General features: G+C 46.3%; 1 protein-coding gene across 4 annotated transcripts in view; it reads left to right on the top strand.

Annotated features, from left to right (window-relative positions):
* pot1 (protection of telomeres 1 homolog) overlaps window positions 1-14,794 on the top strand; it is a 65,899-nt gene that overhangs the window by 35,808 nt on the left and 15,297 nt on the right. For all 4 annotated transcript variants that reach the window (XM_061251963.1, XM_061251965.1, XM_061251964.1 and 1 more), the window contains exons 8-10: window positions 3,536-3,666; window positions 5,300-5,593; window positions 6,545-6,700. In XM_061251963.1, the coding sequence (XP_061107947.1) occupies window positions 3,536-3,666; window positions 5,300-5,593; window positions 6,545-6,700 (581 nt within the window). The remainder of the gene's footprint in view (window positions 1-3,535; window positions 3,667-5,299; window positions 5,594-6,544; window positions 6,701-14,794) is intronic.

Below are 14,794 nucleotides of genomic sequence, written 5' to 3'. Positions count from 1 at the left end.
CGCAGAACCTCATCTTTACATCGACAGCGTGAAGAAACTGTTTGTTAGGCCGGGCAGTTAGTCTCGCAATCGACCCTTTCACAAAACCACTTGATGAATAACCATCCCGTTCGCCGGCGTAGATCACGATGAGGGATGTGAACCGGGCCCCAAACCAATTACGGCTGCACTCGGAGCTTCTGAGATCACGGGCGCCCAGCACTTGCAATTATCTTCATCTTAACACATTCAAATCATTGATCATATATGAGATCTGGCCACGCAAGGCGGCATAAGACTGTGAAAATCAATGTTTATTCCAGCGGACGGAAGCGGCGGAGGTCTGACTTGAGCTTGACGCGTGGGGCTCGGAGGGGCTTTTCGGCCAGTTTAATCAGCGTTGTGAACGGTCAGTTGAGCACTTGACTGTGTCCAGATGGGAAACTCTGTTCAGGAGATCAATTCACTGCGCGAGTGTGAGCCGGGAAAAATAACAGCTGAGACAAGCCAGCAGCTTGTTCGTTTCTCAGGATCAAACACACGTGGCTTCAGGAGCGTCAGCGAGAAGGATCTCTTCATGTAGGAAATGCAGGTGAAAAGTAGCTGTGTGTGAGAGAGAGAGGGTGAGCGTGACAGACAGAGAGAGAGAGTGAGTGTGATTGAGTAATTGAGTGAGTGAGTGCATGAGTGAGTGACTGAATGAGTGAGAGAGAGTGGGTGTGTGTGAGAGAGTGAGGGAGTGTGTGAGTGAGAGAGAGAGAGAGAGCATACTTAACAGTGGATGCATTTTCTAAAATGTCTTGTGCAGTATGAACCGCACACAGGGGCTGCTCAGCATAGCTTTGGTTAGTGGGAAATGAATGGCAGTAATAATGTCCGTACAGCACAGTGCACCCTGGGCACACACTGACTGCGCTGTTTTTGGAGGAGGTAGGTTGAAGCGCAAGGATTTGTGACCCTATTTGTGACCATGTCATGCAGTATTTTCACCAGCGAGGTCAGTCTCATACACTCACATTAACAAAACTGCCTTTTAAGAGCTGGCTGATTTAGATTAAACGTTCTAGTTTTTAAGCTGTAACCCATTTCATTCCCTTTGTGAATGATTCTGCATGTGTTGGGGGGGGGGGGGGATTTGTTGTGTATTGCCACATCTATGTCACGGGAGAAGGTGTAGGTTAGCGTTTCTGTTACTGCCAGCTAAAAGCCTGCGGTGAGGGAGACAGCGCTGGGAATTGGCTAACCGTAATGGGACCCTCTCACAGACGGAGCAGCCTGTGACACCGCTCTTGTTGTGGAGCTGCCTATTTTTAGTGTCACTGCCCTTAAGAAGAAAAGACGATGTGAAAGGGAAAGCAAAGGAAGAGAGGATAGAGGGGCCGGCTCATTCATTTGATCTCCACCGGCCTTTCGGATGAACGCGATAACTAGCGATCTTCGACGGCGTGCTTTGATCTCTGAGGTGTCATGTGACCATGTACGAAGGCTCTTGGTCCTTCTCTCAGTCCCTGACTCTGTAGTAATCGCCCCTCTCAATAGATTCAGTTTTATACTGCGTGCTGAAATGGAGGGCTCTAATGGCAGTTGCACAGTTTCAGTAATATTGCCAGGCTTTTTCCGAGAGGCTGATTACCCTCATCTTCTTTCCACTGGCACATGTTGGACCCTGAGCTCATTCAAATGTCTCATTTCACCCTGGCCCAGGCTAATTGGTGAACGGTTCCTTTGGAATTGCACATCCATACACTCTCGCGGTCAGATACACACAGACACACACACGGGTGCACAAACACACGCTCACACATACGCATGCACGTACGCGAGCCCAATATTTTGTTCTTACACATTATTTGTTATTATAAAGCATGCTGGCTTTGTGTTGAAGTATCAAAAAGCGTAGCACATTTTAGATTGAAAGTCGATTTGGTGCTGGCTAGATTGAATGTTCTCCTCGGTCGGGCTTGCATGCTGAAAAGTGGCATGTTGTTTTTGTCACATCGGGGATGGTGTGGGGTTGTGGGGGTCCCCGTCTTCATGCAGATTGTAGCAGAGACTGAGTGAAGGCCCCACACGCTCAGACAAGTGGAGATGAGGCAAATCTACAGGAATCCGGCGGGCATTGTGTGCTTAAAAGAAAGCCCCTTTCTTTGATTCCTGTTGTTTTCAGGGTTAGACGAGTGCAGAAATGAATTTCTGTACTTTAATTACACACCTTGTGATAACAGCCGAGTGCTAATTGAACTCACTTGGCTGCTCTGTTCTCACCCAAAAGAAATATTACTGAGAAATATGCTTTCTGCAAGGTTAAGCTCAGGACATTTTTTTTCCACTGGTTTCCTCCATATGTTTTATTCCATTTTCAGTAATGCAGCGCGATCAGGTGCTTCATCAAATCACCCAGAGAATGGCCTTTCCCACGGGAGCAGGTGTCGCTGACGTTTATCACTTCTTCCTGAAGAAAGATGTGACTGGAACCTCAAAGAGATGTGCCGTGAGAGAGAGGGAGAGAGACAAAGAAAGAGAGAGAGAGAGTGTGTGTGTGCGTGCTTGTGTATGTGCCTGTTTGTGTGTCAGTGATTGTGCCTGTTTGTGTATTAGCATTTCTTTAGTGATTAGTTTTATTTATATCCATTTGTATTGTGCATGTTCAGTGAGTCACTTTGCGTCACAGTCTCTGTGCTCTGCTCTGTTCATACTTTTTTCCAAGTGTTTTTCTGCATTGGATATTGGTGGAGATCCAGGCAGTGCAAATTAATTACAGTTTGAATGCAAGTGTTTCAGCAGAAAGAGAGCCACTGCCTGTTTAAATGGATTTCCATCAAAATTGCTTCGTAATTGACAACAGGTTGCCAAGACCTGCGCTTTCATCTCTAGATTCCACTTTTCTGTTACTATTCAATTCTGATTAAAATTCCAATCGGAAAGATAATTTTAATGCATAAAACATTGAGCTGAACTGTGAGGACTGGGATTTATTTGCAGTTGCAACAAAGGTTGTCATGGCCTGGACTGATTTATTGTGTTTTATTTCAGCATATTTCCCCTTTCCATTTAGTTTAAAACAAAATAATTAATTATCTTTTTATGAGTTGTTGACAGGTGCTTAAAAGCTACTGATAGTTTGAATTTAACATGAATTAAGTGCTTTCATTTCCTGTTGTGAGGCACTGAGGTTAGCCTCATTGATGGTCCTTATTGGTCACTGCTCAGACCTGTTCTGATGTCATAGGAAGAACCACGGACAAGCATCACAACCAAAGCTTGCTGGAGTGGTTTGTAATCATTATGCAGATCTACAGCCTTGCCAGATTGCCCTCGAGCAAGGTCCCTAATTGGTATGCTTTAGTACATAGCATAGGGGTAATATACATGTACAAATAAAAACCCTGAATGCAGCCATTCCTTAAGAAAATCAATATTGAGAATGAGAACACTGATCTCCCATTGAATCTGAGTGTTTACCACAGGGCATCCTCCTCTGCTGATCATGTTTTTTTTTCCGGGTGGAGGAATCGACCTTGACTGGATTGACATGCTTACACTTTGTCTCCTGTAGACTACTGTTCCACGCTGAAGATAACCGACGAATCGGATGTTAAGCTGGGCTGTTCAATATTCAGTGAGAAGCTGGAAGACCACCCCCAGATCTACAAGACGGGCGACATCGTCCGTCTCCACAGGGTCAAGGTGCAAGATTCTCGGCTGCTTCACTGCGTACAGTGAACACTATCACAATGCTCTGGCGCATCATTACCGCGTTCTTACAATGCACAGCTCTGAGATCACATTTCCTAACCTAGCAGGAGCTTTCATTACATCCACGGTGACCTACAGGTTAATGTATATTCTGTGGTTTAGTGGGAACATAACCATCCTGAGACTGGGGGAATTATCTAAACCAAGCCGAATGCAAAGGTGCAAGCGATATCCACAATCGAGAAGGTAAAGGCAGAGAAGTCGGCTAGACCTGGATAAAGCTGAGTAGATCAACCGTTCCTTTTCAATCGGTTTCAGTCTGAGGGCGCTAATGCTTCTGACCGTCGGTTCAGTTCTGGCACAATCCTGTAGGAATACTGCTAATGTTATTGAGCTGGTCTTTTGTATGATTTTTAATATAAAACGTGGTTGTGGGTAATACCCTGGAGAGGGAATGTCAGTTTGAATGAGGGGTTTGGAGTTAGATTCCTTTATAGTTACAGCTTTTCTCTACAAGCTTTGCATCGAAAATCAGGGCATTGTGTGTGGTTGTCTGGCAACCGGACTTTCAGCAGGCTGTGGGTTCGTTTGTATTGGCTTTGGCAGTTTCCGGTTTGAATTTCTCCGTTGAACAAACCTGGCTGTAAAACTTTATGACATTAAAAATGTGAGCCATCTGTTATAAGAGCACACACTATGCTATGCTAACGTGAGTAAGGTTGTGCCGTTGCCCAGAATGTTCATCAGTCGAGCCTTAATGGAGCGATTCCTTTATACTTCAGCAACGTCAGGTTTTATTCGGCAAATGTGTCATTTTTATTTTCCCAATTTGGGGCCCCCGGTTGAATTTTTTTGGGCTGTTAATTCGGGAGGGCGCGCGGTGCCGCATGCGAGCCGCGGGGCGTACGTCAGCCAGCTGCTTCGCGTTCGCTCACGGGTCCACCGTCTGCGCGGCCGTCTGCGCGGAACGACCTGCGCGCCCCGCGCGTCAGACGCAGGTAGATCTCCGGCACGAGGAGGGGAATTCCCTGGCAGCCTGGGTGCTGCCGGGGCTGAATGTACATCACCCTGTTAGACTTCCTGGCACAGCCGCGGGAGCAGTGGGACTGACGCTATTTTAGTGGGGACATTGCAGCACACCACCACACCAAGAACATGTTTTCAGTCTGGACGTGGTCCCTGAGTGGGTGCTTTATGGTTTAATTTGACTAATAGATTTGACTAATAGATTTATTAATTTATCAGGATTAGAACCCAGGACCTTGCTGCGAGGCCTTGTTCACTGTGCAGCCAGTTAGTGTTCCTTAGTCAAGGGCCCCTGCTGGAGACCAGCTTCACAGAGGTGCAAGACTCACACATACGGTCGCAAATTAGTGTGCCACTGAGACCACGTTCCCAATCCTCAGACCACAAGTCTTGGCTGTCTTTACTTTTCTACCCTTTCTGTTGATCAAGGTTGACAAAAACGGGGTGGCATTTCCGCCTGCCCTTTCCTGCCTAATGATGTATGCCCATGCTGGGACAGAGGAGCTTTTCATCTTTGAGGAGAGCGATATTTCAGCCGGCAGAACTCGAAACTTTTTCCCCCCTGGACCGAACCTCTGCCCGTCCCCTCTCTCGGCAGATGCAGCTATTCAACGGCGCGGTCAACGGCATGAGCACCCTGGGCTTCTCCGCCCTGACCTTCGACGGCACCGCGGGGAGCCCCGTCACCCCCCGGACGTCCAGCCGCTCCTTCCACTTCGGCGACGAGGACCGGCAGGCGGTGGAGAGGCTGCGGGCGTGGGCCGCGGGGCAGGCGGACCTCCCGGCGACGTCCGCCGTCGTCCTGTCCGCTGTCCAGCCCAGGACGTACTTCGACCTGACCTGCCAGCTCCTGGCTAAAGCCCAGATGGACGCCTGCTGCACTCTGCTGAAGGTAGGAGCCAATGGAGCTTTTACCTCCGGCCTCATGGACCATGTACTGTCTGAGACACACCTATGCCCAGGCCAGAACATCCCCAGACACAGTGAAAGCACTTACTCACCCTACCTCCCTGCTGGGTTAGGGACTTCACTGTGAGGTCTCACTAATGAAGCGCGAGTGCCTCTCATTCTGATGCATCATAAGAAAGGTTCTTTTGTGCAAACCTGGAAGATATACACTCTGTGAGAACTTTATTTGGTATTTAGTAGACTTTTTAGACGTATTAAGTCTTCTGCTGCTGTAGCCTATCCACTTAGAGGTTTCATGTGTTGTGTGTTCAGAAATGCTCTTCTGCATACCACTTTTTGCATTACTGTCAGCTTCCTGTCAGCTTCGACCAGTCTGGCCTTTCTCCTCTGGCCCTTCTCTCATTAACCACGTCTGCATGCTTGTATGCATTTAGTTGCTGCCACGATTGGCTGATTAAATATTTGCATTAACAAGCTGGTGTACAGGTCTACCTAATAAGGTGATCACTGAGTGTAGGTGCTCCTGTGTGTGGCCTGTAATGTCTGATTTTCCCCGTTCTTCTTAATGGGGAACTTATAGTTTGTTCAAGAATTCCCCTCCCCCTGATGCTTAGTTAATGAGTTAGTTAATGAATTAATTAATTAATTAATGAGAAGAAAGCCCCATCACACATGCCAGTGTGTGAATGAGAGGAGGCAAGAGCTAGCTTGCAAATCGTTGACTGCTAAGTTTATTTTAATGCAGGGTTGCCAACTCTCACTCTTTTTGCATTAGACTCACACTTTCAGACTCACACTCTCTCGATTCCCAAACACATCTCGCAAATATAAAGTCTGCAGCTAAATCATAGCCCCATACAAACTCAATTTGAGTGAGCTGTATAGTCAAGGTTATTTAGTGTAGTGTGATATGTATGGTGATTGTTTTCTACAGGTTTGGGATGGTACCATGTGCGCTGACCCATTGCTGAACGTGTCCGTGGAGCAGGATGCCCTGGAGGGAAGCTTAGCCCCCACCAGGGGGAGGCACAACCTGGTGGCCAACGTGCTCGTTTACGAAAACCACGTGGAGATGGCTCGGGAGTTAAAGGTGAGAGGTCGCTGTGGGATTCCTCATGAATAGATGCAACCACCCGAACCTCCTGAGGCACTTCCATCCTCTCCACCCAAATGTGAGAGGGTAGCTGTTGGTAATGGTCCATGTCAAAGGGCAGAACACATTAAGGTAGGCCACAGCACTACCATTGATCATTCTCTTTCATGAATATTCATACCATCCATCAACTTTGAATGTTTCATCTTCAGTGGTAGGAAGATCATTTTGAATATTAAAAGTATGGATTTTAATATGCGGTGGTTCTTTAGAATCTGTAATGCCACTGACCCACAGCAGTGGTAAAACGTGGGGTGTGGGTGATGGTCTTATGAAACCCAAACCTTTCACTTGCCCCAAGAGGAGGTCATGTGATTCTTGCTTAAAGGTACAATAGGTAAGATTTTCGTGTTTAAACATTGTTACAAGACCATTGTAAATCCCTTCCTATCATTGTAAAAGGTTCACTGACATGTTGACTCTGCCTGTGTTTATAGTCAAAATATACAGTTGATGGCCCGACACTCTGTACCAAAACATTCATTCAACCTCATTGGTTGAAAATTGGTTCAAATTGCCACAGCCAATGACGTTTCAATGTGAGCGTGTTTACAGAGAAGGGGGAACGGATAAAGTGTTGTGGTTTGAAGGAGTCTGTTGCTGCTATTCATCTCTTGGCCATTAGAAATCAGAAATGACTTTTTGTACCTTTAAAGGTACAGGTTATTGCTTATCATTGTTTGTGTGTTCCCTGTGATGGACTGGCGACCTGTCCAGGGTATATTCCTGCCTTTCGCCCAATGTATGCTGGGATAGGCTCCAGCCCCCCCCCCGCGACCCTGTTCAGGATAAGCGGGTTCAGATAATGGATGGATGTTTGTGTGTTTGCCTTTCACCTGTGTGGTTCTCGTCCATGGTCTCTGCCTTCTTTCTCTGCATCTTCCCAAACCTACACAGCCCTGACCTGCCTCGCCCACCCCACTCTACATCACTCTGCCCAACCCACCCCACTCTGCCTCTTACAACTGCTTGAAGGTTAATGTTCCTAGTTCTGATGGAGGCGCCACTCCCTACTTGCTGACTGTGCACTGCTTTTAGGGGGGATAGTTTGTGTGGCTGTGATTGATATGTTGTTGTCTTGCAGAAAAGTCTGTGGAGGTGGTGAGCTGGTTTTGTCTGGGAATGGTTTGTGTGTGTGTGTGTGTGGGGAGATATTTCTAGTGTTTAGTGCTGTAATCCTCAGTATTTCCTTGTAAACCGATGCCCCCCCCTCCCATTTCTTTCTTTACTCCACCACAGTTTACCCCTAGATATTGACTGCACGCCTCGCTTCAAATAAAGAACGCGGTTGTGACCTTTTCTCTCTCTTTGAATGTTGAATGTTGATGTTGTGAGCATTCTCCTTGAAAACGCATGCATTCAGGAGTCCCGCTTTTATACAACGCCCGAGGCCAATTTCAGCTCTCTTTTTTTCCACCCCCGACAGTAATAGCTGGAAATTTTTAAAAAGCGTAAATTTGCATTGTTGCCTTTGGGGAAAAAATGAAAAGAAAAAAAAAAACCCTGCCTCCTCACTTTCTTTCACACACACACACACACACACACACAGACAGACACACACACTTGAATCAGTCCTTGGTGTTTTGTGCCGTAGATGAGATTGCGGGGGTCTTATTTATGACTGGAGTTAGATGTTGATGTATTATGATGTTATATTAACCTTGCATTAATTCCGCCCCGCTGTGCTGCTCTCTATGTAATAGGCGCATGTCTCTGGCTTTGACAGCGCTGTCGTACACACTGAAGCCGCTCTCCCTCGCTCCCTCTCTCCCCTGTCCCTCCCTCCCTCTGTCCCTCTCTCTCCTGTCCCTCTTACCTGTCCCTCCCTCCCTCTCCCTTCGTTCCTCCCTCCATCTCCCCTGTCCCTCCCTCTCTCTCCTGTCCCTCTTACCTGTCCATCCCTCCCTCTCCCTTCGTTCCTCCCTCCATCTCCCCTGTCCCTCCCTCCCTCTCTCTCTCCCCTGTCCCTCCCTCTCTCTCCTGTCCCTCTTACCTGTCCCTCCCTCCCTCTCCCTTCGTTCCTCCCTCCATCTCCCCTGTCCCTCCCTCCCTCTCTCTCTCTCCCTTGTCCCTCCCTCTCTCTCTCTCCCTTGTCCCTCCCTCTCTCTCTCTCCCTTGTCCCTCCCTCCCTCTCTCCCTCTTACCTGTCCCTCCCTCCCTCTCCCTGTTCCTCCCTCTATCTCCCCTGTCCCTCCCTCCCTCTCTCCCTCCCTCCCCTGCCCTCTCTCTTACCTATCCCTCCCTCCCTCTCTTCCTCTCCCCCTCCCTCTGCTCACGGGCTCTTGTTTTCCGCCGCGGAACAGGAGCGGCCACTGCCCGCGAGTGAAGGCTCTGTAAGTGATGAATTGCATCTCACATTAGCCCCTGTTCCCCGCGCCCCGCGTCCTCGCGTTTAAACCCCTCCTCTTTCTTCCTCTTCTTCTACTTTATCTGGCGTTACAAGGATTTTTCTTCTCCCAGAAGGACAGCCCTGACACCCTGTTTATTGAATGTCTTACACCTGCACGCTTTTTCGGTTTGTTTTGTTAGATGTTTTTTTTTTTTTATCCACCAAATCCTCTAAAGTTGGCTTCAGGTAGTAAATTGCAACAAACATTGTGGTGAAGTGGGAGAGCGTTTAATGCTCTTGTTCACTTAACTGCTGATCTAAAGACACGGAGGTAAAGGGGGAAAATTAGAAACAGTAGTCACGGCCATTTGAAATGTGTCTGGCTGAAATAGTTGGTTCACTGTGGCTGTCCACCCTGGGTTTACAAGTAGATGGAGCACGGTAAACCCCAAATCTTTCCAGAGTTATATTCTACTATTCATAGCAGGCACCCTCAGTGCATGGCACTTGGCATTTACATCTACGGTGTCAGTTTATGTAGTTGCAGGTTTACAGAAGAAATTAAAGATGGTAAAGTACCTTTCCCAGTGGCGCAAATGCCATTTCAAAATTCTATATATTCTATAACCGTTTGTTAATCAATAACACAAACAGATGGCTACCCACTTGCTTGACTGGGAGCCCCCTGTTAAATGACCTGATATGAATGTGCTTCTAATTCTCTAATGAAACCCAACAGAGATTTCTTTAACTTGTCAGTAGCTTAAATGCATGTATATTTAACTGATGTTATTATTATAGCTACTGTACATTAAACGGTGGCAGGGTCTAGACTGCTGAGAGGCAGTGATCCAGAAGAGATGAGCATCCAGTGGATTTCATATTCTGCCCGTGAGCTCTTAACTGCCTAACTGGGTCAGTTATTACAGTAAATGAATGGAGGTGACTGTGTGCTTTAGGCCATCAGAGTTGGTCACTTGCAATATATTAGGGTAATAATTTCCCATTTATGAGGGTAAGTGCTTGGGTGAAATGTGCTTGTCTTTAGAAAGGTGGAAATGTGCATTTAATCTGGTTAAGTAACTTCAGCTTGTTGCTTAATGGTGCAGTGCTGTACCCCACACTGGGAACTCCAGTTTGAACCTCTTGAGACCGCTGCAGATGAAAATAATTTATGTTATATGTCTGTGTGTGTGGTGCGTGTGTGTATGTTTATATGTGTGTGTGTGTGTGTGTATGTGTCTGTGTGTGTGTGCGCATGTCTGTGTGTTTGCATAACTGTATGTGTGGGCATGCATGCGAGTGTGTGTATGTGTGTATGTCTGTATGTGGGTATGCGTGTGTGTGTGTGTGTGTGTGTGTGTATATGTATGTGTGTGTATGTGTGTATGTGTGCATGTGTTTGTGTATGTATGTATGTGTGTGTATGTGTACATGTATCTGTATGTGTGTATGTGTGTGTGTGTGTGTGTGTGTGTGTGTGTACATGTATCGGTATGTGTGTGTATGTGTGTGTGTGTGTATGTACGTGTGTGTATGTGTGCGTGTGTGTGTGTGCGTATGTGTGCCTGTGTATGTATGTATGTATGTATGTATGTGTGTGTGTGTATGTGTGCGTGTGTGTGTGTATGTGTATGTCTGTCTTTATCTCAGCAGACTGACAGCATTTTACTGATAGATGATTCATCGCTATTTCATCCATCACTGCCACAGCTTCTCTCTATCTCTACACACACGCCATTGCCATGGTGACAAGATGTGCTACGGCTAATGCTACTGGCCGCCGTGCGCAGGGAGGGGAGGTGCCACCGGCAGTAAGAATCTTTCCTTAAATATTGCACACATTTGTGTAAGAGCACATTCATCAACGCATTCAACACACGCTGAAAAGAATTCATAGGCAAAGGTGCCCTGTGGCGGCAAAAATTGGTACAGGTTTAATAATTGAATCCTTTCCTTTTTTATTTACACCAGGGTTTAAAGCCCTTTGACAGGCTTGTATGGCTTAGGGACTGAGGCTTGGTTAACGTCTTTGGTTGCAGTTTCAAGTCTGTTTTGCACTTGTACTCTTGAGTAGGGCTCTAACCTGAAATGTCCCAGTAAATATCCAGGTGTGTATTGTGAGAGGATAATGCATTGGATGCAGAGACCAGGCCATTCAGCCAAAAAAAGCTGATCCTTCTCAATTCTATTCTGGGGAGCATCTAGTCTTGAAGCTGGGTCTGTCTGATACCTGGTTTATTTCATATTTTAGCCATGAATGATCCCCGGAATAAGGATGTTTCTTGCACCGCAAGGTTTAGCCATTTAAAATTGTCAGGGAAAAACTGTTTGTTGAAGGATGCAGCTTTTGGTTTCCCAGTAGTTTTCTGCAGCAATTATAATGCTACCATACAATACAACTGTCTAAGGCTAAAAACAACCCACGTGTTGATTATTATTGATTCAATGCGCACACTGCACGCTTATGTTAAACTAAGAAATATTTCACGGTTTTCAATGCCATTTTTCAGTGCCTTAAATGAAATGTAAAGGCATTGTTTTTTTATGGCCAATGAATTGATTTCCTCCCATAAGATAAGGCTCTTTTTTCCAAGGATGAGGGAGTGAATAGAGATAATCCGCAGTATCAGTTTCATATACTTGTATGTGCAATTACGGTGTGAAATGGATGGGGTCAGAGCCACAGTGTGTGGGGCTGAGGAATGCCCACTGAAAGCAGCCCATTAGGATAAGGGAGGATGGTGGAGGCGAGATTAATGTGTAGAGGGGAAGGAGTGTGAATCGATCTGTCACTGCTCCCTGCTGCAGGGGCCATGAGGCTCCGCACCCCCCTGTGTCTCAATACTGACGCTGCTGACACACGCACACACACACTGACATACACACACACACAGGGATATACACACGCTCACACACACAACCACACACACACACACCCACACGCAGGCATACACTGGCATACGCACACACACACAACCACACACACCCACACACCCACACGCAGGCATACGCAGTCATACGCACACACACAGGCCTGCACACACAGGCATACACACACACACACACACAAGCATACACACATAGGCATACACACAAGGGCATACAGAAACATGCACACACAGGCATACACACACAAGCATACACACACACACACACACAGACATACATTCATACACACGCACGCACACACAAGCATACACATAGGCATACACACAGACCACACCCATTCACACACCTCACCCTCACATACACCAAGAAAACCTGCTTACACACCTCACACATTCATACACACACACACCACACTGTTCACACACCTCACTCTCACAAACACACACCTCACACACCGACCACACCATTCACACACCTTACTCTCTCTTACACACACACACACATACACACAGACCACACCCATTCACACACCTCACCCTCACATACACCAAGAAAACCTGCTTACACACCTCACACATTCATACACACACACACCACACTGTTCACACACCTCACTCTCACAAACACACACCTCACACACCGACCACACCATTCACACACCTTACTCTCTCTTACACACACACACACACACACACACACACACACACACACACACACACACACACACACACAGACCACACCATTCACACACCTCACACTCTCTTACACACAAACACACACACACACAGACCACGCCCACTCACATTACTGGTATTCATCCACATATGGACATGCATGCACAAGAGCGTGCGTAAAATGCACACACAACACATACCTCACACTCCTACATACGCACAATGGAATGCACATGAACACACACAAACACAAATGCTCACATGTATATGCACTGGCTTTTCCTTATGGTATCTCATACCAGCTCACATGCTGCATCAGTGAGAGAGTTTGAGGGTGTATCTCTATGATGGGGGAGATCAGGAGTGAGTTGATCTGTAAACTGGGTATGTACCATAGGTAATTGATCTTTAAATACTCAGACATGAGATGTAAAGTGGTTATCCTCTTGTAGATAACCGTATGACAAAGATCCACTTTGTGACGATAACATTCTAATCTGTGTGTTTAACCAGCAGAGTTAGCTGAAGTTTATATCACCTGCCAGTGATTCCACTCCACAAAGGGATTGACTGAAACAAGTCCTTCGTCGTTTGTGTGTTCCACAGGAACCAATCAAGACAAGTCCTTCCTCATCTGTGTGTTCCACTGGAACAAATGAAAACAAGCGCTTCATTGTTTGTGTGTTCCACAGGAACCAGTGAGAACAGGCCCTTCCTCCTCAGTAGGTTAAGCAGGGACCTGTGAATCTACTTCCTGCTCTAAACTGCAGGGATGCTTGAGTATATCCAGCTATCGCAGCAGTAGTACAGGATTATGTGGTGGACAGCAGTTGGTCTTCATAAGTCATAGTTTTATAGTGATAATGGTTCTGCAGCACTCAGTAGGTGGGATCTGGTTTCAGTAACAGCCTGACTGTAATCCAGTGTGCATGGTACAATAATTCATTGTATTCTGCCTTCTCCTGTGTGTTTGGTTTGTGTGTATGCACCAGTCTATTTCTTTCTTGCTCTCTCTTCCTCTCTTTCTGCCTCCCCCCCTTCCCTCTCAGCACAGCGTCTCAGGGCTCAGACATTTTGGCTCCCAGTTTTACTCCAGTTTGTGCTGAATTTGCAGAAACTGGTCCCACTTTTCCCACCAGCTCGGCTCTAATGCCCCGGTGTGCACAGTCTGGGAACGGCCAATTAGTCATTTGTACATGTGCACCTTATCTAAATGTGCGCATTAATTACCCCCAAGACCCCATCCGCAGATGTTTCGGCTTCACTCGCTTTGCACAGACCTCGTTTTCAATTTGTTCTTATTGGTTACAGCCTGCTTTAGGTATTAGTAATGCCTGTTTGCATACATTTAGTTCACAGGTTTTTTGGCACTATACTCGTTCCCTCTGTCCCACCCAAGTAGGGCACTGTAGTAGGTGTGATCCTCTGCTCCCTACAGACTCTCTCAGAAACCTCCAGGTTTTATTCAGAGGTTTAAAATCTCTGTTACCCTACCCCAGGGATGGGCAAGATCTGCTGTATCTGATTTCAGACCAACTTTTGCTCTTAAGGGTTAAATTAGCCCAACCATTTACATGGCCTCTCATTTTTAGCCACATTCCATGATATAAACAGCAGCTGATACATTTTCTTGTCTTGTAGCATTTTATTGTGGTCTTATTTATGAGTGAATCGGTGGTGCTTATAGATAATTAGCTGATTGAGCCAGGGTAACTGGTCAATCAAAAAGCAAAATCTTGCATACACACTGGCCTTCCTGGAGTTGCCCATCCCTGCCTTACCCAATGGGGGCATTTAAGGATTGTGGCGGCCTGTTGCAGAAAATCATATCAAGTGATGACGTTAGTGTCACATTGTAAATGTTGTCAGTTACACAAAGGCAATAATGTACCTAGAAAACACCATAGCCAAAAATAGTAACATGACTAATAACCACACAATTGAAAATATAATTCTAAAATTGATTTGCTGTCCTTCGCTCCAGTGCTCATAATTTACAGCTGAAAAACAAGAATAGTCTTGTTTGTTGCACGGAGATGTTCATTTTGGGTGATTGCCATAATAAGACTTATAAAAAAAACAACAGAAATAAGCACCATGGAACAGACACACTGCACAGGACATGGCTGGCTGGAT

This window comes from Conger conger, chromosome 8 (genome assembly GCF_963514075.1).
Source record: "Conger conger chromosome 8, fConCon1.1, whole genome shotgun sequence".
In the NCBI taxonomy this organism is placed as follows: Eukaryota; Metazoa; Chordata; class Actinopteri; order Anguilliformes; family Congridae; genus Conger; species Conger conger.
Note: the sequence above shows the minus strand (reverse complement) of the source record. Positions and strands in the feature narration are given on the sequence as shown.